Source organism: Mirounga leonina, unplaced genomic scaffold, assembly GCF_011800145.1.
Source record: "Mirounga leonina isolate KUSES-001 unplaced genomic scaffold, KU_Mleo_1.0 Mir_176, whole genome shotgun sequence".
NCBI classification, from domain to species: domain Eukaryota; kingdom Metazoa; phylum Chordata; class Mammalia; order Carnivora; family Phocidae; genus Mirounga; species Mirounga leonina.
In genome coordinates, this window is record NW_023270454.1 from 35814341 (window position 1) to 35841250 (window position 26910).

General features: G+C 36.7%; 1 protein-coding gene across 1 annotated transcript in view; it reads left to right on the forward strand.

The window, feature by feature from the left end:
• IQCM (IQ motif containing M) overlaps positions 1-26910 on the forward strand; it is a 214511-nt gene that overhangs the window by 117777 nt on the left and 69824 nt on the right. The window contains exons 6-7 of the mRNA XM_035022935.1: positions 11511-11601; positions 22852-22946. Coding sequence (XP_034878826.1) covers positions 11511-11601; positions 22852-22946 — 186 coding nt within the window. The remainder of the gene's footprint in view (positions 1-11510; positions 11602-22851; positions 22947-26910) is intronic.

Consider the following 26910-nt stretch of genomic DNA (forward strand, 5'->3'; position numbering starts at 1 on the left):
TCCATCCATCCATCCATCCATCCATCCATCCATCCATCCATCCATCCACATCTATCTTGATAAGAAAAACGTGAGATTTCTGGATCAGAGACAGACTTTTAATGGCTCAGAGAACATCTTACCTCACTTTCCCCATGCCTCATGTACAGTGGAGTTAGTACCACAGAAGAGGCACTCTAGAAATTATGAATCTTAGAGCTTATTTGGGGGCACATTTGCCCTTCCTTCCTTGGAGAGGCCGGGGTGGGGGCGGGGCGGGGCAGCGGCGGTGGTGCAAGAGAACAAGAAAGTGCACAAAGGCTTTATCAATGTTAAGTAAATCCATTCTGGGAGAAGGAAGTGAAGTGAAGGTCCCTATATATATTACTCTTTGGAATGTAAATAAATGGCTCGAGGGGAGGTGCCTCTAAATCTCTCCTGAGCTTCTGTCTTTAACTTCCCTGGCTTGTTTGCCATTCAAGTATCCTTTAACCCAGGTGCCAGAATGTGTTGCTCAGAGCCCTGACAGTGCACAAACGGAAAAATATTCGTTGAGAATTATCTCCTGACACCTGTTTTAATTTTGTTTAAGGGAAAGATCAAGATGGGCTGACTAGGGATATACACCAGTCTTTTTCCATCAGGTGGACCAGAGCCCAGTAAGCCTGAACGAAGGCTCAGGTTTGCAAGAGTCATTTCAATGGAGCCACCTCTTTGGTTTTTGTTGCTGTTTGTTTTTTGTTTAGTCATCTGTTTTATTTTTTTGCAGGAGAGGGTGACCCAAGAAGATCAAATAAACACATTTCTTCTGGGCGATTTTGTTACGCCTTTGGCTGTGATGTTTACTTGGTAGAAATTCAGCTCTTTCACTAGGGGATATCTGGCGTTATTTTGCTTTTGGGGGAAGAGTGTATGCTACCTAATTTGCCAAAGGCTTGATGAGTACTGTTGTATTTTTTGACTGGATTGAGAGAGAAATGAATGCTTGATAGAAAACTTTTAGGCCTAAGAGTATTTATTTAGCATAATATGACTTTGTGTTTTGTTTTCAATATTTGTGCTATTCCTAAAAGTTTACAGACTTGAGATAGTATCTTGGTAGCACTTTATTTTATGGCACAGGTAGCCTCCACTGTATAACATGTTATATGTCTGCCTCATCTCCTGTGGGGATTATAAGCCATGTCACGTTGTTATAACCATTACCACCACTAATTTTATTGAGCATTTACTATGTACCAGGCATCGTGCTAAGTACTTTGTATGTATTATTCACCCAGTCCTCATGGTAACCTATTGTCATCATACCCATTTTTACAAATGAGGAAGGTGAATTCAGAGACATGCTATAACTTCCTGAGGGTCATACTGGTGATAAATTTCAAATTTATATCCCCTCAAGTCTCTCTGCCCTCTTAACTACTTCTCTGTGTGATCCCTTATAAAAAATGCAGCACATCCACCTAAAGGATGAGATTCAGATTCCTGAAACATCGTATCAGTTAACAAATACTTTGTACCTGGTAGATATTGAATTGATTATACTTGAATAAGCTGTCCTAAACTTTATTGGAGTTGTGTAATCTTTGTCTTCTTTTTCATTACTATTACATTAAATTTTTAGATTTCTGAATATAGTTACCTATTTGTTGTTTTAGTACATTTTGCACTATTGTTTTACACACTGAGGTCTCATAGTGGAGTTACATTGTACTGACAAAACATGTACTGATTTCCAGTATTCTTCTTCTGACATCATAGAGAACTTTATATTCTCTTGCATTTAATTCAATCTGCTCTTGGTTCCTGGCTGAGTTTTCTTTGTTCATTCAGCATTTATTGAGTACCTGATACGTGCCAGGCTAGACACTTGAGGTATTTGTTCAATAAATGAATGAATATCTTTACTGTGGGATTAACAGAATATAAACTTTTGGAAAGTGGTGATGACATTTTCCCCTTTTCTTATAACTGCCATGGTCTCTGGCACATGGCTGAAGGAGATGGTCAGTTACCACTTATTAGTTCAATGGTATTACATTGAGGATAATAATACCTACAGGAGGTTGGGTATATAGTGAAATCTGAAGTATTCAGACAACTTGTCTAGCATATTTCCCTTTCTAACTAAAAATTCATTGTAGCTGTACCTAGTAGATGCATCGATAAATTATTTCATTTATTCAAGTAACATTTAAAAAAAGATTTTATTTATTTATTTGAGAGAGAGAGAGCAGGTGAGAGAGCACAAGCAGGGGGAGAGACAGAGGGAGAGGGACAAGTAGACTCCCTGCTGAGCAGGGATCCTGACACGGGGGCTCGATCCCAGGACCCCAAGATCATGACCTGAGCTGAGCTTAACTGGCTGAGCCACTCAGGCGCCCCTATTCAGTTAATATTTATTGAGTTTCTGACTTATAATGCTATGTGTGAGTTAGAAAGGGAATAAAAATGTCTCCGTTCATTAATAGCTCATAACATACCAGAAAAAAGTTTGTTCGTTCATTCATTCATTCATTCATTCATTCATTCATTCATTCATTCATTCAGTATTTATTAAGCATCTATTATATGCCAGCCACTCTTCTTGACACTGATGGTGTAGTTGTGAAAATGGAGCTTACATTCAGCTGGGGGAGGATTGGCCAAAACCATGCAAACAGATAAGATAATCACAAAACACAAAGATCACAATGAAGGAAATAGAGTGATATAATAGACTGTGGGGACACACTTAGATGCAAATGTCATGAAGGCGTCTCTGAGGAACTTATATTTGATCTGCCATCTCAAGGAGAGGAGGGCGAGTGGTGTGCTGGTAAACTGGCACTATGGGGGAAAAAAAAAGCCCGATATAACGTGTCCTGACTTTCATGGTGTAAATATTGCCGCTGGAGCTAATTTCAGGCTACCAAGGGTTTAACATCTGGATTGCAAAAGTTTCTAAAGATTTAACAGTTGACCATTGAAAACTGGTGCAAGCTAGCTGCAGCTCATCACTGGCAATATGAAGAGAAATCCAGGCAGTGCAAAAAACCTTGAGAGGGGGGCGCCTGGGTGGCTCAGTTGGTTAAGCGACTGCCTTCGGCTCAGGTCATGATCCTGGAGTCCCGGGATCGAGTCCCGCATCAGGCTCCCTGCTCAGCGGGGAGCCTGCTTCTCCCTCTGACCCTCCCCCCTCTCATGTGCTCTCTCATTCTGTCTCTTTCAAATAAATAAATAAAATCTTAAAAAAACAAAACAAAACAAAAAAACCTTGAGAGGGGACAGGAATGGACTTATTGAAGGTCCTGAAGGGAAACCGCTGTGGATGTAGAGTAATGGCAGAGAAAGTAAGGATAGCGATGTGAAATCATGTGAGAGAGATGACCAGGAATTGGATGATGTACAGCCCTGTAGGTCATGGCAAGGAACTGATTTTTGTTTTAAGAGTGGTGGAAAGTGATTGAATGGTTTTAAGGCAAGTGTTATGATCAGATTTCCATTTTAATAAGAGATGTTGACCTCTATTTGTAAAATGGAGTCATAGAGGCTAGAAGGAAATAGACTAACCAGAAAGATATTTTTCAGTCCAGGCAAAAGATAATGTTGGCTTAGATAGGGTTATTGTTCAACACATATGCACTCTCTTTTCCACCTTGGATTGGAGTATGCTTCCCTGACCCACTGATTGTGAGATTGACCCTGTACTTGCTTTGGCCAACAGAAAGTAAGAAGACATGATGCAAGCAATACATTTAAATATATTAGTGGTTTAACTTGTCTCTGTACTCCTCAGTCTGCCATGGAAAGACTGTGCCCCAGGTAGATGCACCCTCCAGCCTGGCCCATCTAAGCCAGCTGACTCAGAGCTGCTCTGGCCAAGTCCAGGAACTGTGAGCAAACTCCAAGCTTGTAATCCACTGATTTTTGGTTTGGTTTTTAATGCAGCATTATAGTGGCAATTGTTGTGGAATTAATGGAATTGGAGAGAAATGGGCAAATCGGAGATATATCTTAGTGATAGGTAATGAGTTTCTGATTTGAATGGGTGGCTGTATGATGATATCATTTACAGACATGAGAAATGCAAGGAAGAACAGTTTGGGAGAGAAAATCAAGAGTTCTGTTAAATATATTTGAGATACTTATTAACATGCAAGTATACATGTGAGACAATTGTATACATGAGTGAAATTTCGAGGACAGGTGTGGTATAGAGAATAAAGTTTTAGTCATTGGTGTGTGGACATAATTTGTCCAAGGAACTGGATGAAGTCTCCTAAGGAACAAGTGATGTTAACATAAAAGGGCTTATGATAGATGCCCAAGGCACTTCATTCTCTAGAGGTTTGATAAAAGAGGATGAGTCAGCAAAGGAGATTGAAAATGAGCAGCCTGGTTTTCATAGGAGCAAAGCCAGAAGAAAGTGTCACGTAGTCCCTTCACAGGAGAGTCACCATTGCCATTGTGTATTGCTGAAGGCCCGGTAAAAAGCAGACAGAGATTTATCCAGTGGGCGTGATAGTGCGGAAGTCATTGTGTCCTTGATACGGTGACTGTGAAAACCATATTGGGAGTGGAATGGAGGGTAAGTGGGGTGAGGAAGTACAAACAGTATGTGTAGATGGTCAGTTTAAACATTTTCCTATAAAGCAAAGAGAAGGTTTTGTTTTGTTTTTAAGTGATAGCTGTGATGATGACTGCATGAGAGGTAATCGAAGTTAAAGCCTTTTATTTGACCTTGGTCAGTTCGTTTACCTATCCCACTTACTGTTTCTTTCAAATCTTTGCCATTCTCCTGAAGACCCTTTCTGTACTTCTTTACTAAACTTCTATACCCCTCTCCCAGTAAATGACCTCGCCTCCTACTTCATGGAAAAAATAAAGGTCTTGATGGTGAACCCTCTAGAAACTTATTCATAGCCACCTAAGACTTCATCCACTTTCTTTTAGAAGAAAATACCTATTTTCTCTAGAGTATGGCTAAATTCTATCCTATCCCTTCCCTTCCTGCCAGGAACCTACCTCATCTATTATATATTATTTATTTTATGTTTCTACCTTCTCCTTTCCAATAATATATAAACATCCTAAAGTCTCTCCATCTTAAAAATATATCGACACCAAAACATTCTTTCTCAAACTTATTTCTGTGATGGTCATTTCACCTCTCTCCTCCCCTTCAAACCATACTTTTCAAAGGGAGAGTCTACATTTAATATCTCCCATAACTTTATTCCTTCAAATCAGTGAAATCTTGTCTCCACTTCTATCTTTCCCTTTAACTGTCCACCAATAGCCTCATAATCCCTTGTCTTAAATGTATGAGATAATGGAAATAGATTTTCATAATAGTGCGTTTGGAATTACTCAATTATTTGTATAATTAATTATTCAGTTATTATGTTCACTGAATATAATAATATTCAGTGTATAATTAATAATTCAGGAATTAACTGAATTCCCTAGGACATAGCCTTCATAATACCCACATTAGGTTTTGCATCCCTGGTGCCTAGCAGACTGCCTGTCACATTAGAGGCACTTGGTAAATATTTGTTGAATTAATGATTGAATTAGTGGATGTTGGATAAAAACACAATCCCTGTCCTCAAGAAACCATGAAAGAGTTCACAATGTAGGGAGGAATTGGCATTCTATATAACACACATGTGCTAGAAATTCCAACAGTAGAAAATCATATGACATCCACCCAGCCCACACACTAGAATGTGAAATGTCAGTAAATTGCAATCTGTCATTCTTGACTAATGAATCTGTCTATAAATTTGCAACATTAAGTTTTAAATTTTATTATAATTCATATGAAATTGAATATAATTTAGATAGTGGGTCTTAAAAAAAAGAGTGAAGGTGAGAAAAGCATTTATAATCACTCAATATACAAAATCCAAAATCTCATTTTTTGAATAAATAGGATCTGGATTTAGCCTGTGTGAAGCACTTTCTTAATATTATTAAGTCTCTGTGTTGAAGAGACCTTAACATTCTTCTAGCCCAACTACTTTCATGATATAAAATTCCTTAATATTTTCTGGAAAGTTCCTGTCCAATCTCTGCCAGGAAACACCTGTGATGGGGAATACCTTCCCTTGTACAGTACCCAATTTCTGAACTATTAAAGCTCTAAATTCTAAAAAACTAGTTCCGTAACTTCCATTGGTCTAGCTTAACTAAGTTTGGCTGCTTTTAGCCACCTGAATTAGAGCTCCTGGGCTTGCTTACTTGTTTTTGTGGAAGAGGAAAAAAGGGATTCTTTATGAAAGTTAGGGGAGAAGTGAGGATCAGTTGAAGGAGAACGTATATAGTGTCTACCATATTGGAGAAAAAAGTTGAAAGAAATTAATCCTTTACCTTGGCAAACACAAACTAGTAATATTAAAAATTTTATGTAACTGAATAAGAGATGTTTAATATTTTATTTATTGATTCATGTAACAAATGTTTGATGAATGTGTTCAATACTGTAATGAAATGCTGAGGACTCAAGGGGAGTAAATTCCGTTCACATCATTAGCAGAGTTTACAGACTAATAATGAGAAGGTGGGCCAAGTAAACAACAAGTGTTGCAAATTGTTTCAATGTTAAGATAGACCAAAGAGCTAAGTCTTGAAATGTGAATGGCTAGCAAAATGGGAAAAATCTATCAGGCATTCCTTCATTAAGCACGTTTTTAAAATAGAACCCTTGAGAATCCAAAGTGAAAAAAACCATTCTTATGGAATATGAGTTTACCATTAAAAAATTTTTAAATGCATGAAGAAATAGTCACTCTGAGTGAGAAACTTAGCCCTCCAGTTCCCCCAAAATGCAATTAGACTTATAAAGACCATAGATAATAGAATTGTCTGATAGAACAGAATAGAAAATAAGTCAGCTTAACATCTTTAAAAAGTAAAGTGTAAAAATATAAATGAACTAAAGACAATAAAAGTGTTCAGGAAGATTTGATAAAGCAGTTAAGGAACTTCTAGAAATAAATATATAATAATTTAAATAAGAAATTTAATAAGTTTTTAAATACAGATTTAATAGAGCTGAAGATAGAATCAGTAACTAGAAAGGGTATCTTAAGAAATTTACAAAAGGAAGCACAAAGAGATGGACAATATGAAAGATTAAGAGCTCTAGAGAGTATATTGCAAACTTATAACACAAATCTAATCAGAGTTTTCTAATAAAAAACACTAGAGAATGGGGAGAATGGTAATTATGGAAGAGATCACTGGAGACCTGATTCCAGGTCTGGGACAGAGAAAGGACAAAGTGAGCCTAGAACTCTTACTGTGGCAGAAAGGACGGAATGTTCAAAGACTAATGGAGGTATGTCGAAATGGTACAGGAACTGACTGGCTGATTTTGGCATTATGTTCTAGCCAGTGCTGTCCTTTGAAAGACAATGCAAACCATAGATATAATTTAAAATTTTCTGGTGGCCACATTAAAAAAAGTGAAGAGAAACAGGTGAAATTAATTTAATAATATATTTTATTTAATTCAATATATGAAAATATTATTTAAACATTTAATTAATTTAACATTTTAATTAGATATATTACATTTTTGTAGTAAATTTTAGAAATTCTGAGTGTATTTATACATATAGTATAGTGAATGTGTAGGAGGTGTATTTGTTCTTAGGAGCTATGTGATGAAATATTTAAAGGTGGAATGTCATACTGTTTGTAGCTGACTTTTAAATGGTCCAGCAAAAAATAAATTATGTATATACATATATGTATATGTACATTCATATATGTGTGTGCATATACAAATCAGTAAGGTTATAAAATTTGATGTGAACAACTACATTAAGAAGTTTAATTTATTAGATGAATATAGAACAACAATGAGAGAATCAGACAAATATGGAACATTATGAAAATTGTCTACACACTGTCAGTAAACTTCAAAAAATTTAGAATTATACATCATGTTCTCTGATTACAATGAAATTAAATTTAAAAGCAATGACAATGATAATTTAAAATCCCATAATTTGAAAATCAGAGATTACTTATGGAAAGTAAGGAGGATGGATTGGAGGGTATCATGGTTGGAGGCAGGAATTCAAGGGAAGAAGCTGTTAGTGTTCAGAGGAGAGATGATAAAGGTCTGCTTTGAGGCAGTCTGTGTGGGAAGGGATGGAAGGGATTTAATGACTGATTGTATGAGGAAGGTTGAGGGGGAATGAGTATAAGGAACTTCCAGGTAGATGGATGGAGGGTAGTGTCATTAATTGTGAGGGAGGAATGGTAATTGGGATGTCTTTGGGACGTGTGCATAGAGATAGTTGGTTAGTCAGATTTGGCACTTGAGAGTGCTTTGGCAAGATATACAGATTTTGTGAGGCATCTGCATTTAGATGATAAGTTTAGCCATGGGCATGGACCAGATCATTTAGGTAAAGGGTAGAAGGCAGCCAAGGAAAGAGCCGTGGGGCATATACAATAGCTGGAGGTGGTCTAAGCAAAATGAGTCCACGAAAGAGACAGGTGAAAGAGTCAGAAGTGATGGAAATAGAATGGTTGATTGATTCCAGTTGAATGAATGGCCAATTCCAGCTGAATTCTGAGGAAAGTGTGGTAAATAGTGTGAAGGACTAGAGTCCTTTGGTTGGCAGTTCTAATGCCTTATGCTCCATGTGTTTGATTTCATACAAAAACCCCCAGATAATTATTGTTTTACCTTCATTTTCTTTTCCCTGGCTCTCTGTTTGTCTCCTATTTACCAATTATTCTAACCAGAGGTGATTTATAATTTACAGATGGGGTGGCTGGGTGATAGACATTGGGGAGGGTATGTGCTATGGTGAGCGCTGTGAATTGTGTAAGACTGTTGAATCACAGACCTGTACCTCTGAAAGAAATAATACATTATATGTTAAAAAAAAGAAGAAGAAGAAGAAGATAGCAGGAAGGGAAGAATGAAGGGAGGGAAATCAGAGGGGGAGATGAACCATGAGAGACTATGGACTCTGAGAAACAAACTGAGGGTTCTAGAGGGGAGGGGGGTGGGCGGATGGCTTAGCCTGGTGATGGGTATTAAGGAGGGCACGTACTGCATGGAGCACTGTTATACGCAAACAATGAATCATGGAACACTACATCAAAAACTTATGATGTAATGTATGGTGATTAACATAACAATAAAAAATTAAAAAAAACTAATGATGTAATGTATGGTGATTAACATAACATAATAAAAAAAAGAAAAAACAAAAACAAACAAACAAATATATAATTTACATTCCAGACTGAATTCTAGAGTTTGGTATAATTGGTGTAATTGGTCTAGAGACTAGATTTTACATAAAGGGAATAGTTATGAACTCTGAGATGATATAATTTGTGCAAAGTCACACAATAGCCTGGTTCCCCATCCAAAGGTTTAGTAAACTAATTAGAAGTAATGTTGAATTTTTTATATGCTTTAATTGCCTTTCTAGAAATCTCTCTTTTCTTTGAGGGATATAACTGTACTTATTTTTTTATTTTGGATGCAGTCCTAACATGATTTAGTTAAATGTTACCATAGGGGGCTTTTAGTTTAACATTTAAATGGATTATGGCTAAAGTTTTTAACAGATTTTTTTCAAAATGGGCATATAGGGGTGCGTGACTGGCTCATGGAGCATGCAACTCTTGATCTCAGAGTTGTGGGTTCAAGCCCCATATTGGGTGTAGAGATTACTAAAAAAAAAAAAAAAAGTAAACTTAAAAAAACACCCAACAAAATGGGCATATCTTTTGCTTTATTAATTATTATAGTAACACAAACTTACTTTCTTTAGCATCACTGTAAAATTCACTCTAAGTTAGATCTCTGGATCACACATCTCATGACCTTTCCTCCCTATCCTTTTTCTTCTTTGCTTTTTTGCAGTGATTTTTGCTGTTAGTCATGCTGTCCATTGAGAGTGGCAGTCACATTTTATTAATTGGTATAGCCTACATCTCCCCTCTCTAGGAGTTAGAACAACAATTTTCACTAAGTAGATATTTCTGAAATAAATAAAATAAATACGCATGTTGAGTATCATAGCGATTAACAATGCAGGCTCCAAAGACTGCCTGCCTGCATTTGAATATTGACTCTACCTACTGCTAGCTATATAACCTTGGGGAAGTTAATCTCTGTTTCCCTGCTTCCGTTTCCTCATCTGTAAGATGGGGAGAATAACAGAACCTAATTTATGGTGTGCTTGTGAGAATAAAATATGATAACCCAGGTACAGCAATTAGCACACATAGCATATGGCAAATATTTTTAAGATTCAAAATTATAAATTCCTTCTCTACTTCTTCATCTTAGTATGTTTCTCAGTCTAGCATGTGTCTTTACTTAAAGTGTCTTTTGAGCTCCATAGTCACCCTCCAAATTAATAAACGAGGCAGAAATGACCCTCTTTCCCTGATTAGCACCTGAGGCCCCCTGAGCCATGTGGGCAGTAATGATGAAGGAACTTAAAGTCAGAGGGATACAGGTTGGAGTCCTGGCTCTGCACCTTTTAATTTACCAGATGTTGGGTAGGCTGCTTTCCTCCCATGTAAAAGAGTAATCACTGTGCTTCACCAAAAACAAACAAAAATGCCAAGAACTGGTTCTGAGGCTGAAGTGTGAGATGATTTGCAGGGAATGCTGAACAATACCCCTGGTATATTATAAATAGTCCATACATTTTAAGATTCTGTTTTCCATTTTTCCAAAATTTTTATATTTTCTGTTATATGTTTTAAATCTAAATTAACATAATGTGTCAACTATGCTCCTCTATTTGTTAGCATTGACACACCAACCAGTCTGTAAATATTTCCCAAGTAGAGGGTTTCATTTCATAAGTTCCCTGTATCTTTAATATATATTTAACGTACCTGAGGTGGTAGCTAGAAGGCGCTTTAGAGATATCAACTTAATATTTTGTTACAATATTTCAAACTATGTTAGTTCTATTATCTATACAAAATACAAAGTAATAGGTATTTAAAAATATTTATGTAAATTTCTCTCTAGACTCCAAGAACTAGATTTTTTTTTTTTAAGCAGAACTTTGCCTTTCCTGGACTTCAGTTTTACTCTATCAAGTTGATGAGTGTTCCTATTTACATTAACTAATGATTGCTAAACTATTTTAAAATAGCAGACTCTCCTATAAAAGCTAAGCCTTATTATGATGATAATGATGATAATAATGCTGATATGTATAAATGAGGCTGTTGGAATTCATTGGTACGTGCTGTGCTATTGCAGACATTTCTCGAGGAGCTATCTCCTTTCTGATATATGCAGTTCATTTACTCTATACCTTCAGTGCTAAATTTTAGTAATTGCAAAACATCTGAGGAGCAAGGGGTGAAAAAAAAACCACTCAAATGTGTTTTTAGAGTATCTTTGTGTTAGTAATTTGTTTGAAAAATATTGTATCTCTTGTTATTAAAAAATCTGTGATTTGCAATTTAATTCAAAAAATGCACTTAGAACTTGAAAACAAATCGTATACAATTAAAACTTATTTTTTTAATTCCAGAACAAGTCAAACTGGGTAAAATAGTGACTAATATTGAATCAGTGGGTAAAAAAATGGAGAAAGAAAAGCATCAGCACCATGGGAAGTCCAGGTAATGTGTAATTAGCTATAACCTATAGAAAATGTATAGTTTTATTCTACTGTGCCAGTATTTCCTGACCAATTGTCATGGTTTCCCAAGTCTATTAACACCCCATGCATGAGGCTAATTTATCCTTCTGCTCGAGTCCCTCAAAGCATATCAATTATCAAAATTTTAGTTTTCAGTTCAATTAACTTTTGAACTGGGGGATGTCTGAGTAGTTAAGCAGACCATCTGGGTTTTACAGTGCATAAGCTCAAATCCAATTTGTGGCTTTCTTGAGAAAAATGCCATATTTTATGATAACATTACATAAGTTTGGAATTTTAATAACTCATCTGCAGCAATTATGGAGCAGAGTTAAATTATAATTTTTCTTTTTTAACTTAATAATTTAAAGTTAGTCTTTTTCCAACAGAGGGTGAGGCTGATCCTATAGAGCAGAGCTTCAGGATAGGCGCTTTACGCATTGCTTCTGCTTTCCAAAGGTGTGTGGAGATGGGTCAGTTACTTTTCTGAATTGTTCCACTAACTGTCATCATCATCTTCAAGATAACTTTACAATTGTGTACATAACTGTTGACCCTAGAGCTACAGAACCTTTAAAGGCCCTTCCAGCACATTTTGTAGGAACATTTATACTTGTACAATGTAAATACTGCTCAGTTAAAATGTATTTTTTAGTGGCTTGTTTTACATTACTTCACAATGTAGCCTTGTCCGAAATTTGGGGTAATTGGCACAGTTGTAAGTAATAAGAATTTGAGAAAATATTGCCCTGGCTATTAACCATGTACTTTCCAACATTTATCTGGTGAACTGTGCCTAACAGTAAAAGATTCATGCTGACAAGTAACCACGTTCTTGGCTTAATTATAATATGATATTCAAATTTGGGAGAATGGAATGTAGGTACAGTTCTAAGACTAAGGGTTTGGTTTTATCCATGGTTGGGGAAGATATCAATTGCAAAAGAAAAGAAATGATTGTATTGGGAATTTACCAGTTTTTAAAAATTTACTTTTGGCCTTTACTTAATTTAAGCTGAGACCCAGGTTGGTCTAGCAGAGCGGTAACTGCTAAAAGAGCAGTTAGCAGACCAATTTGACCAAATAGTTTAGAATTTTAAGTAAGCTATTAGTAACTGGAAAAATTAACTGAACTAATTTGAAAACCTACCATTTTCAGTATTTGAGATGGGGCCAAAAAATTCAAGAAAGAATAATAATGACTTAAGGACAAGTGGAGCACTCATTAATAGTAAATCCGATCAGGTAGAATATCTTTCAATATGTCTTTCTCCAGAGAGTTGAGTATTTCTCGAAGAATTGTTTTTTCTGCAACTGGTGGAAGATAAAGTTCTCTTGACACCCTAACATCCCATTTTTAATGAAAACATGTCCTCCTTAATGAGGAAGATCAACATCCTCTGAAATTAAGAGCAAGAACGTGTACTTCCAGTGACAGCCTGGGGCACATAAAGCCTGAACTTCAATCCACCAGGGTTGCTTTGTCTTTATTTATAGCTAGCTTATGGCGGTAACTTGTTTCCTACCTTAGCAGTTAGCTTCATTTCATTAATGTTGGAAGTGGGATGGGAATACAGAAGGGAAGACAAATCAGTGTTCTGGGACATGGCGACTCAAGGTGTTAGAACACAGGTGTTTAGCTAGACAAATAAGATGCCATTAGAGTGAAATTTTTATTGAAATCTAGTTCACCACATAATAATGATAAAAGAAACTTAGCAACGAGGATATAAGCAACAGAAAGGGAAACAGAATCAATCAGAAATCAGGAAGGGGATGGTTAACAATGCAGAGACAAGCACTGGCACTAATTAGCATGAATTGCCCAACTCTTTGTGAGACTTTTGGAAAATTTCTGTTCAATACAAATAGACCCCTGTGAAGGAAGCTATGTATAAACTACTTACAATTCCCCTGAAGATGCCTGGGAAAATATTAATTTCCAAGGTGACACATAATATTTTTGGGTGGACCATAAAAATGAAAGAAATTTCCTTGGATAATACATGAAGAAATATAATCTTACAAATGTATGATTTCCTTTTCCCAGACTTCTCTATGTTTGATTTGTGGAGGGAAAACAAAATCAACTAGTTCTACATTTTCAAATTTAAGTTTAAAGATGTGAAGTTCTTCAATGTACCTTTGAATTCTAACTTAAAAGATTATTATACATTAACATACTTTTTTTGACAATAATGATAAATGTGAGTGCATTCTGAATGTTAATTTTCCATCAAGGAAATTAATTTACTATGCACTTATTTATTAGAACTATTTTTTTTAGTTTATAATATTTGGTGCATTTGAAGGTATGACAATTGCATTTCTGTAAATGCGTTCTGTAATTCAAGCAAGTGAGCCGGGACTTCATCCCCTAGTTTTGTGATCATTGGTAGTTTCTTATGCGTTACACGACAGTTTGTATATAGGCAATAAAATGGGGGGGCGGAGCAAGATGGTGGAGGTGTAGGAGACCTGGATTTCGTCTGGTCCCAGGAATTCAGCTAGATAGGGATCAAACCATTCTGAACACCTACGAACTCAACAGGAGATCGAAGAAAAGAAGAGCAACAACTCTCTGAACAGAAAAGCGACCATTTTCTGGAAGGTAGGACGTGCGGAGAAGTGAATCCGAGGCGATATTCGGGAGGATAGATGGCGGGGGGAGGGGGCTTCCGTCAGCCGCTTCTGGCAAGTGATAGAGCAGCGGAGCACAAAATCGGAACTTTTAGAAGTCTGCTCCGCTGTGGGACGTCGCTCCGGTGGCTAAGCGGGGGGTGGAACCTTCGTGGGACAGTGTGGTCTCAGGACCCTCGGGGTCACAGAAAGACCGGGGGTGCCTGAGTGCGGCAGAGCTCCCAGGTATCGGAGCGGGGAAGCCAGCTGCAGAGATGGAGCCGAGGCACGGGCTCTCAGCTCGGGGTTGCCATAAACCGTGATCCGCGGCACAGTCGGGCCACTGCTCCTCCAGCAGGGACCCAACAAGCGGCAGGTCCAGGGAGAATCCCCTTCCTCCCCCAGTGGGAGCAGCGCAGGAGCACACCGCAGGGATCTGCTGGGTTTGGAGACTCCACATGGGGTCAGGTGCCAGAGATAGAAAAGCTCGGTCACAGGCCGGGTGAGCACGGAGTGCGGCCAGAGACTGGGGAGACGGGAGTGACTGACTGCTTTTCTCTGAGGGCACACTGAGGAGTGGGGCCCCGAGTTCTTGGCTCCTCTGGGGCACAGACTGGGAGGCTGCCATTTTCACTTTCGTCCTCCAAAGCTGTACGGAAAGCTCGCAGGGAACAAAAGCTCCCGAGAGCAAACCGAGCAGATTACTTGGCCCGGATGGGCAAGGGCGGGGCAATTCCACCTCCGGCAAAGACATTTGGGAACCACGGCAACAGGCCCCTCCCCCGAAGATCAGCAAGAACAGCCAGCCAAGCCAAGTTTACCAATCAATGAGAATGGCAGAACTCCAGTGCTAGGGGAATACTGCACATAGAATCTATGGCTTTTTTACCATGATTCTTTAGTCTTTCAAAGTTAATTTTTAAAATTTTCTTTTTCTTTCTTTTTCTTTTTTTGAATTTTTCTTTTTCCCTTTTTCAACCAACATCTTATTGATCCCTTTGTTAAAAAGTCCTTTTTATTTTTCATTTTTAGAGTCATATTCTATCCCTTCGTAGTAGTTACCCTTATTTTTGGTATATATATATAAGTTGTTCTCCCTTTAAAATTTTGAGATATAGTTTCTTTTATCAGATCAAAATATACCCTAAATCTCTAGTATGTTTGTTCTAGTCTCCTGCCTGATCACATTCTCTCCCCTTTTTTTTTAAATCCTCTTCTTTCTTTTTTCAACCAACTTCTTATCAATTCCTTTTATAAAATCTTTTATAATTTTCATCTTTACAGTCATATTCCATCCCTTCACCGTATTAACCCTTATTTTGTACATATATAAGTTTTACTTCCTTTAAAATTTTGGAAGGCACTTTCTTCTAACAGACCAAAATATGCCTAAATCTAGTGTGTGGCACTGATCTATGCACCAGCCTGATCATATTTGATCATATTCTGTTTTTTCTTTTGTTTTGTTTTTGTTTGTTTTTATCTTTTTCTTTTTCTTTTTTTTTTTCTTTCTTTCCCTTTCTTTTCCCCCAGTTTCAGGTCTTTTCTGATTTGTTTAGTGTATGTTTTCTGGGGACATTGTTACCCTGTTAGCATTTTGTTCTCTCATTCATCTATTCTTCTGTGGACAAAATGACAAGACGGAAAAATATCACCTCAACAAAAAGAGCAAGAGGCAGTACCAACTGCCAGGGACCTAATCAATATGGATGTTAGTACGATGTCGGAACTAGAGTTCAGACTGATGATTTTAAAGATAGTAGCTGGGCTTGAAAAAAATGTGGAAGTTATTAGGGAAACCCTTTCTGGAGAAATAAAAGAACTAAAATCTAACCAAGTCGAAATCAAAAAGGCTATTAATGAGGTGCAATAAAAAATGGAGGCTCTAACTGCTAGGATAAATGAGGCAGAAGAGAGAATTAGTGATAAAGAAGACCAAATGAAGGAAAATAAAGAAGCTGAGAAAAAGAGAGATAAACAACTACTGGATCACGAGGGCAGAATTCGAGAGATAAGCGATACCATAAGACGAAACAACATTAGAATAATTGGGATCCCAGAAGAAAAAGAAAGAGAGGGAGGGGCAGGAGATATATTGGAGCAAATTATAGCAGAGAACTTCCCTAATTTGGGGAAGGAAACAGGCATCAAAATCCAGAAGGCACAGAACCCCTTTCAAAATCAATAAAAATAGGTAACACCCCAACATCTAAGAGTAAAACTTACGAGTCTCAGAGACAAAGAGAAAATCCTGAATGCAGCTCGGGAGAAGAGATCTGTAACCCATAATGGTAGAAACATTAGATTGGCAACGGACCTATCCACAGAGACCTGGCAGGCCAGAAAGGACTGGCATGATATCTTCAGAGCACTAAATGAGAAAAATATGCAGCCAAGAATACTATATCCAGCTAGGCTGTCATTGAAAATTGAAGGAGAGAAAAAAGCTTCCAGGACAAACAAAAACTAAAGGAATTTGCAAACACAAAACCAGCCCTAAATGAAATATTGAAAGGGGTCCTCTAAGCAAAGACAGAGCCTAAAAGCAACATAGAGCAGAAAGGAACACAGACAATATACAGTAACAGTCACCTTACAGGCAATACAGTGGCACTAAACTGATATCTTTCAATAGTTGCCCTGAATGTAAATGGGCTAAATGCCCCAATCAAAAGACACAGGCTATCAGATAGAATAAAAAAAACAAGACCCATCGATATGCTGTCTGCAAGAGACTCATTTTAGACCCAAAGACACCCCCAGATTGAAAGTGAAGGGGTGGAAAACCATTTACCATGCTATGGACACCAAAAGAAAGCTGGGGTGGCAATCCTTATATCAGACAAATTAGATTTTAAACCAAAGACTGTAATAAGAGATGAGGAAGGACACTATATCGTACTTAAAGGATCTATCCAACAAGAAGATCTAACAATTGTAAATATCTATGCCCCTAACATGGGAGCAGCCAATTATATAAGGCAATTAATAACAAAAGCAAAGAAACACATCAACAACAATACAATAATAGTGGGGGACTTTAACATCCCCCTCACTGAAATGGACAGATCATCTAAGCAAAAGATCAACAAGGAAATAAAGACTTTAAATGACACACTGGACCAAATGGACTTCATAAATATATTCAGAACATTCCATCCCAAAGCAACAGAATACACATTCTTCTCGAGTGCCCATGGAACATTCTCCAGAATAGATCACATCTTAGGTCACAAATCAGGTTTCAACTGGTACCAAAGGATTGGGATCATTCCCTGCATATTTTCAGACCACAATGCTTTGAAACTAGAACTCAGTCACAAGAGGAAAGTCGGAAAGAACTGAAGTACGTGGAGGCTAAAGAGCATCCTACTAAAGAATGAATGGGTCAACCAGGAAATTAAAGAAGAATTAAAAAAATTCATGGAAACCAATGAAAATGAAAAAACAACTATTCAAAATCTTTGGGATGCAGCAAAGGCAGTCCTAAGAGGAAAGTATATAGCAATGCAAACCTTTCTCAAGAAACAAGAAAGGTCTCAAATACACAACCTAACCCTACACTTAAAGGAGCTGGAGAAAGAACAGCAAATGAAGCCTAAACCCAGCAGGAGAAGAGAAATCAAAAAGATCAGAGCAGAAATCAATGAAATAGAAACCATAAGAACAGTAGGACAGATCAACAAAACTAGGAGCTGGTTCTTTGAAAGAATTAACAAGATTGATAAACCCCTGGCCAGACTTATCAAAAAGAAAAGAGAAATGACTCAAATCAACAAAATCATGAATGAAAGAGGAGAGATCACAACCAACACCAAAGCAATACAATTATAAGAACATATTATGAGCAACTCTACGCCAGCAAATTAGATAATCTGGAAGAAATGGATGCATTTTTAGAGATGTATCAACTACCAAAACTGAACCAGGAAGAAATAGAAAACCTAAACAGACCTATAACCACTAAGGAAATTGAAGCAGTTATCAAAAATCTCCCAACAAACAAAAGCCCAGGGCCAGATGGCTTCCCAGGGGAATTCTACCAAACATTTAAAGGAGAATTAATACCTATTCTTCTGAAACTATTCCAAGAAATAGAAATGGAAGGAAAACTTCCAAACTCATTTTATGAGGTCACCATTACCTTGATCCCCAAACCAAACAAAGACCTCATCAAAAAGGAGAACTACAGGCCAATATCCTTGATGAACATGGATGCAAAAATTCTCACCAAAATACTAGCCAATAGGATCCAACTGTACATTAAAAGGATTATTCACCACGACCAAGTGGGATTTATCCCTGGGCTGCAAGGTTGGTTCAACATCCGCAAATCAATCAATGTGATCCAATACATTAATAAAAGAAAGAACAAGAACCATATGATCCTCTCAACAGTTGCCTAAAAAGCTTCGACAAAGTACAGCATCCTTTCTTGATCAAAACTCTTCAGAATATGGAGATAGAGGGTACATACCTCAATATCATAAAAGCCATCTTTGAAAAACCCACAGTGAATATCATTCTCAATGGGGAAAAACTGAGAGCTTTCCCCCTAAGGTCAGGAACGCGGCAGGGATGTCCACTATCACCGCTGCTATTCAACATAGTATTAGAAGTCCTAGCCACAGCAATCAGACACCAAAAAGAAATAAAAGGCATCCAAATCGGCAAGGAAGAAGTCAAACTCTCATTCTTTGCAGATGATATGATACTTTATGTGGAAAACCCCAAAGACTCCACCCCAAAACTGCTAGAAATCATACAGGAATTCAGTAAAGTGGCAGGATATAAAATCAATGCACAGAAGTCAGTGGCATTCCTATACACCAACAAGAAGACAGAAGAAAGAAATTAAGGAGTCGATCCCATTTACAATTGCACCTCAAACCATAAGATACCTAGGAATAAATCTAAGCAAAGAGGCAAAGAATCTGTACTCAGAAAACTATAAAATACTCATGAAAGAAATTGAGGAAGACACAAAGAAATGGAAAACCGTTCCATGCTCATGGATTGGAAGAACAAATATTGTGAAGATGTCAATGCTACCTAGAGCATTCTACACATTCAATGCAATCCCCATCAAAATACCATCCAATTTTTTCAAAGAAATGGAACAAATAATCCTAAAATTTGTATGGAACCAGACAAGACCCTGAATAGCCAGTGGAATGTTGAAAAAGAACAGCAAAGCTGGTGGCATCACAATTCTAGACTTCAAGCTCTATTACAAAGCTGTAATCATCAAGACAGTATGGTATTGGCACAATAACAGACACATAGATCAGTGGGACAGAATAGAGAGCCCAGAAATCACCCTCAACTCTATGGTCAACTAATCTTTGACAAAGCAGGAAGGAATGTCCAATGGAAAAAAGACATTCTCTTCAACAAATGGTGTTGGGAAAATTGCACAGCCACATGCAGAAGAATGAAACTAGACCATTTCCTTTCAGTACACACAAAAATAGACTCAAAGTGGTTGAAAGACCTAAATGTGAGACAGGAGTCCATCAAAATCCTAAAGGAGAACACAGGCAGCATCCTCTTCGACCTCAGCCACGGCAACTTCTTCCTAGAAACATCGCCAAAGGCAAGGGAAGCAAGGGCAAAAATGAACTATTGGCACTTCATCAAGATAAAAAGCTTTTGCACAGCAAAAGAAACAGCCAACAAAACCAAAAGACAACTGACAGAATGGGAGAAGATATTTGCAAATGACATATCAGATAAAGGGCTAGTATCCAAAATCTATAAAGAACTTCTTAAACTCAACACCCAAAGAACAAATAATCCAATCAAGAAATGGGCAGAAGACGTGAACAGACATTTTTCCAAAGAAGATATCCAAATGGCCAACAGACCATTGAAAAAGTGCTCAACATCGCTCGGCATCACGGAAATCCAAATCAAAACCTGAATGAGATACCACCTCACACCAGTCAGAATGGCTAAAATTAACAAGTCAGGAAATGACAGATGTTGGCGGGGATGCAGAGAAAGGGGAACCCTCCTACACTGTTGGTGGGAATGCAAGCTGCTGCAGCCACTCTGGAAAACAGTATGGAGGTTCCTCAAAAAGTTGAAAATAGCACTATCATACGATCCAGCAATTGCACTACTGGGTATTTACCCCAAAGATACAAATGTAGGGATCCGAAGGGGTATGTGCACCCCAGTGTTTATAGCAGCAATGTCCACAATAGCCAAACTGTGGAAAGAGCCAAGATGTCCATCAACAGATGAATGGATAAAGAAGAGGTGGTATATATGTACAATGGAATATTATGCAGCCATCAAAAGGAATGAAATCTTGCCATTTGCAATGACATGGATGGAACTGGAGAGTGTTATGCTGAATGAAGTAAGTCAGAGAAAGACATGTATCATATGACCTCACTGATATGAGGAATTCTTAATCTCAGGAATCAAACTGAGGTTTGCTGGATTGGTGCGGGGTGGGAGGGCTGGGGCAGCTGGGTGATAGACATTGGGGAGGGTATGTGCTATGGTGAGCGCTGTGAATTGTGCAAGACTGTTTTATCACAGATCTGTACCTCTGAAAGAAATAATACATTATATGTTAAAAAAAAAAGAAGAAGAAGTTAGCAGGAGGGGAAGAACGAGGGGGGGGGGAATCAGAGGGGGAGATGAACCATGAGAGATGATGGACTCCGAAAAACAAACTGAGGGTTCTAGAGGGGAGGAGGATGGGAGGATGGGTTAGCCTGGTGATGGGTATTAAAGAGGGCATGTTCTGCATGGAGCACTGGGTGTTATACGCAAACAATGAATCATGGAACACTACATCAGAAACTAATGATGTAATGTATGGTGATTAAGATAACATAAAAAATAAAATGAGATTTTAAAATAATGATAGAATCTCTCATCGCATTTCACATTCATGTTAAAATGACCCTGCCATTTCACCTGAATGTTTGTAAAATATTTTGCTTAAGTGGATGAATTGTGGTCTACTTCTGTTAAAATTTTTCATTAATAGGAATCATGAACAATGCAATTAATAGTCCTAATTTGGAGACTTAAATATTTAACCATGGGTAAGATGGAAAAGAGCAAATAAAACTGTGATTGATCAGTGTATCATGGCTCCATTCTTGGTGACATACAAATAAATTCTAGAATTTGAAATGGAGTTTTGCAAAGCTGATTGTATACTCAAGCCTTTTATATTTTCCCTTGACAATAACATTTTGTCATACTAGCCATACCTCAGTTCTTTGGAGAACTGCATGGGTATGACCACATGAGTAACAGCTAGACTAATAGATCCTGTAAGTCAGTCATTATTTACTACTTATAGAGTGTCTACTCTATGCCAAATGTAGAACTCTGAACAGAACAGCCACAGACTCTTCCCTCATAGACCCTAGTTTTCTGATGAGCAAAATGTTTTAAAATCCTAAAAATTTCTATAACATTTATATAACGTTTTAATTGGCAATTGCATTTCTAGGCATTTATGATAAAGAATTGGACAGGTTCACAAACATGAATATTCATAGATTTTCATCCTTGTTTATAAATACCAAAAAAGTAGAAGAAACCCAGATATCCAGCAAAAGAAGATTGGTAAATAAACCATCAGTATGTTAAATCCATACAGTGGAAATCTCTGTAAGGGGTCAAAATGACAATGTACATCTTTGTACATTTACAAATAAAGATATTCACGATATTAAGTGCAAAAAATAGGCTAAAATGTTCATGTACATTTTATGTGCACGTAAACATAGAGAAGGTTATATATTACACATGTTAATTATGACAAATGGAGTTAGTAGAAAATAGTAATAAGGAGTTTAGTTCTTGAGGTCCCACTGCTTGGATTCAAATCCTGGCTCCACCCATTTCTAGCTGGGATAATTTGAACTATATACTACTTAACCCCTAATTGTCTTAGTGTCTTCATTTATAAAATGGGTGTAATAATAGTAAAAACTCAGAGTATTGTGAGGATTAAATGTAGTAAGACACAGATGGGGCTTAGAATAGTGCCTGGCCCCTAGGAAGCATTTAAGGGTTAAAATTATGACTAAAATATTAGGGTGGTGAATTAGGGGTCATTTTTATTTTCTTCCTTTTGCTTATGTACATTTTCTAAAATTTCTGCATGGTGCATAGTTTTTGATTCAGCTGACTTGGTTGAAGTTCGCCAAGTCACGATAGGAAAACATGTTACTTAAAATCTTGCAAAACAGAGAAGAAATAGATATGATGCTTGTTCATTTTTCTGATTTTTGTTTTCATTTAGAAAGCAAATGTTCCTGTTTGTTATCCATGCTCAGAGCCAGCAAAATTTGGTATTATTTTGTCTTCATTCAGTACATATTATACATTTATTATATAATATAATGATATATAAATATTTATATGCTTTCAATAACGTTTATAGAGGGCCTACTGCATGCCTCTTACTCTGCAGAGCACTGAGAGTACAACATGTTCAGTCTCTATTGATAGAAGACAAGTGGTTTCCTCTCTGTGATTAGCATCTAGTCCTATAACATTGGTTTAGAAAGTCTGTATTACAAAATAGGGACTATAAATCACTCAAAGCTCTAACTTTATGTTTTGGAAACAGATCATTGGTCTCACCATTTGCCACCCCCATCATCAACTTTGGCTTGCCCTTACAACCCATGACCTCCTCTTCCATGGGGCTTCTGGAAGAATATGGTGAGTCTCATTGCATTAGTGTTAATAGCAACACAATGATTTTCATTATTTTTGCATTCTTAAAATGTAGTGTCAAACAGCTAGTATTTCCTTTCAATACCATGTCAAAAGATAAAGAGATTTCAGAAACAACTACTAATAACTCATTTTCAGCTCTTTTATTAGAACTTACGAGATTGGATGTTTTTAACATGTGTGAATATTAAAGGCTTTAAGAAATTATAAGTTTAAATTCTTATAATTTAAAAGGCCTCTCTATAGTTCAGTTATTGTTGTTTAAAAAATACATAATTCTTCAAAAGAAAATATAGATAATTCTTTAAAGTCCTGTAAGTGTGATTGAGAAATTCTTTGGAACTTGGTGAGTTACTTGAAGACCTAGGGGGCTATTGATTCAAACTATTTTGTAGTTTTCCTCATTTTAACTTATTACTCATGTTCTTGAGCTTCAGGCTGTCATTAAGAGAAAACTCTTTTTGTAGAGTGGGACTTTGACTGATTTTGGAAAAAAATTTTGAAAATTTGCAGAAGAAACTCCTCAAGTTCTTAAGGCACTTGCATAAAATTTCCTTTATCCAACTACAATTTTACCAGCATTTCGCTGTGTGTATTATTTTAAAAGGAATTCAAGCATCAGATGGAGGCTCAAGTAACACATTTTCATTAATCCAACCAATATTCACCAAAACTTTTAATATTGTGAATATAATGTCAGAATCTCGAACACATGTAAATGCTTAAAATTTTTGAATGTTGAATTGATCCATAGCTTGAATTCTTTTCAGGCTTGATTAGATAGTTTAGGCCCGAGGTAGTATAAATAATGGGTGGGTCTCAATTGAGTCTAGAATTGAATATGTATATGAAGAAGTAAATGCTGTCAAAAATTCTTCGTAAAGCATAGGATCTAATGGGTGAAATAGTTTTAATAGATAATAAACTTGAAATCTGATAATCCTGAAAGCTGAGGTTTGCAGCCTTTAACTACCTCATAAGTGAAAGTTCTGTGACATTTAGAGTTTATTCACAATCGTCCTAAGCATTGATAAAAGCCTCTCTTTTCAAATACCGTTGAACTCAGATAAATCACATTTATTTAGAGGCACCCTCACAGAGCTGGCTCTAAGCTCATTGGAGGGTTCAGTAATTCTCATGGCTTTACTCCGAATGTAGAAATTTAAGTCATTTTCCATATACATGGAGCTTACCGTACAGGGGCTTGACCACTGTTTGTTTAATGCTAAAGAAAAGACAGAAAATCTTTCTAAAACATTCGTTGAGAGAATCTCAGTTACTAGCTGCAGATTATTGTGAAACTGTGAGTAGAAGGCCAGCAGAATGGGGCAGTCACCTACAGGATGTGTTCTGAGATTTGCTAAATGTTCTGTCCATGCAAAAATGTTCTCCTGAAATATCTGAACTATTTACTAATAGAGGCATAGCTTCATAGAAGCTAAAGTCTCCTTGTAGTTATCACAGGGATAGGCACACATTAGGCATTAATAAACATTTGTTGAATGAATGAATAAATGAAGACAAATTAAAAGAAGTCCCCCAAATGGAATATATTTCTATGTATCTGTGTGTCTGTTTGTGCATAGTAGGCTAAAATTTGATAACTGCTAAAAGAAAACTGAATTTGGGAAGTAAGTAAAATACAAAAACAACAACGAATATAAACATGCAAAAGAATGGCACTGGACCCTTTTTTTTTTTTTAACAATTCTGGTTTACACTGATTATGTTTAGACTCCAGAGATACCATAAAAATAAGTAAAAGGTTATACATTTAGCTTATATGCTTTAAAACCAAATTGTTGGACAGATTATTAGTTTTATGATATGAGTCTCTCAATACTCATATAACTTCATGGGGAGTTGGAAGGTTGAACATGCTGAAAGTGTAAAAAATTTCAATAAAAATATTATTTCCAAATGCTATAGGGTAGCTGTTCTTTTTTCCTTAAAACGAAATGTACTTTTAATCAAATAAGAATGGGAATTTCATCATTGCTTTGTGGTATATGAAGTATTGTTTTATTTTGCTTTGTTTTCAGCCAAACCACTCTTTTATAATAGCAACATTTTTTTTTTAATGAGAACAGAAATATCTGAAGTCTTGTGGCCAGCAACTTACTTTATGTAAGCTATTAGAGAAATATGAAAGATGTTGATTTTCTTTTTGAATAACCTAGGTGTGGTCCTGCTTTTGTGTCTTGGGTGAAAATGATGAATACTTTACGAATACTTTTTAGAATTCATGTTAATTTTTTAGTTCATTTTATGGCTTTAATCTACAAATTTATCCGACAAAGCTTTTTCTCCACACCATTATTAACACTGTTTAGTAAGCTACAGCTTCACTGAATGTCTGAAACAGTCACTGAGGTCTATTTAATAAGAGAATGTAGCTTAAATTGTGAGGGAATGCAGATCTTGTGGTTTTCTCAGGGGTGTATGGTAATTTACTGGGCCCTTAAATTAAAATTGCCCAATTCTTTTTTAGAATAAATGAATTATTCTTATTAAAGGAAAAAGGAAAGGAGATTAGAACATGGGAGTTAAGACAAAGTCATGATTTCTATTCATTTGACCTATATATATTATTATATATGATATATAATAATTATGTTATATTACATATAAATGTATATACTTTATACTACTTGAAGCCTTGACTTTTAAAGTGGTACAGTAGTCCCCCTTTATCTGAAGGTTAAGATGTTCCAAAACCCCCAGTGGATGCCTGAAACTGCAGACAGTACCGAACCCTATATATAGTATGTGTTTTCCTATACATACATACCTCTGGTAAAGTTTAATTTATACATTAGGCACAATAAGAGATTAACAACTAATAATAACAGAACAATTATAACAATATACTGTAATACAAATTATGTGAATGTGGTCTCTCTCTCAAAATATCTTATTGTACTGTACTCACCTTTTTCCTGTGATGATGTGAGGTGATAAAATGCCTACTGATGCAAGGAAGTGAGATGAATAACGTAGGCATCATGATACAGCGTTAGGCTTCTATTGACCTTCTGACCGTATGTCAGAAGGAGGATCATCTGCTTCCGGATCCTGGTTGACTGCAGATAACTGAAACCACAGAAAGTGAAAGTGCAGATAAAGGGGACTCCTATATAGCACAGTAGTGCAGGCACTGAAGTTATTCTAGTCATTCTAATGAGGTTAGAATTCTGACTCTGCCAGTTTCTAGCTGGGAAACCTCATCTAAGTTACTTAATCACTCCATGACTCAGTTTCCTCATTGATTAAATGGGGGAATAATCATAGTACCAACCTCAAAATTTTTAGATTACATTACATCCTGGTGCTTAATAAAATTGAGCTTTGACTATTAGCCTCAGTTCCCTAGATGTAAATAGTAAAACATAATAGACTTGAAAACGTGTAAATAGTAAAACATAATAGACTTGAAAACGTTCAGTGACCGATCCTAAAGGATGTATTACTAGAAGCACAAGACAAACCTCTGTACCACACTAACTTAAACTATCATGGCACAGAACTCAGGAAGTGAGGTTTATTGTTATTGTATAAACACAGTCACTGTGGCCTTTCCTGCATTCAGCTATTTTTGTCATTGTCGTTGTTGGCATCCTGTTCTAGACCTTGAATCTGCCTGTTTACTCTGCTATTTCAATAAATTTGGTAGGTCACACTGAAACTGATATTCCTCAGGCACCCCCTTCACCAGTAATTTCAAAGCTTTTTCTCCATTTTTATGATTCTAAGGGAATAGGCCCATGGTAGGAATTCTTTAATAGGATTTTTCAATATAAAGTTCTGGGAAGAAGGGAATGGTTCCAAAAAGCCCACCTTGCTCTACATGAGATCCAACTCTGTTGTGTGGCTTGGTGTGAATCCGTTCAATTCTCTGGGTTATATTTGCATCATCTATAATCTTTGAGGAAAGAATGACTGCCTTCAA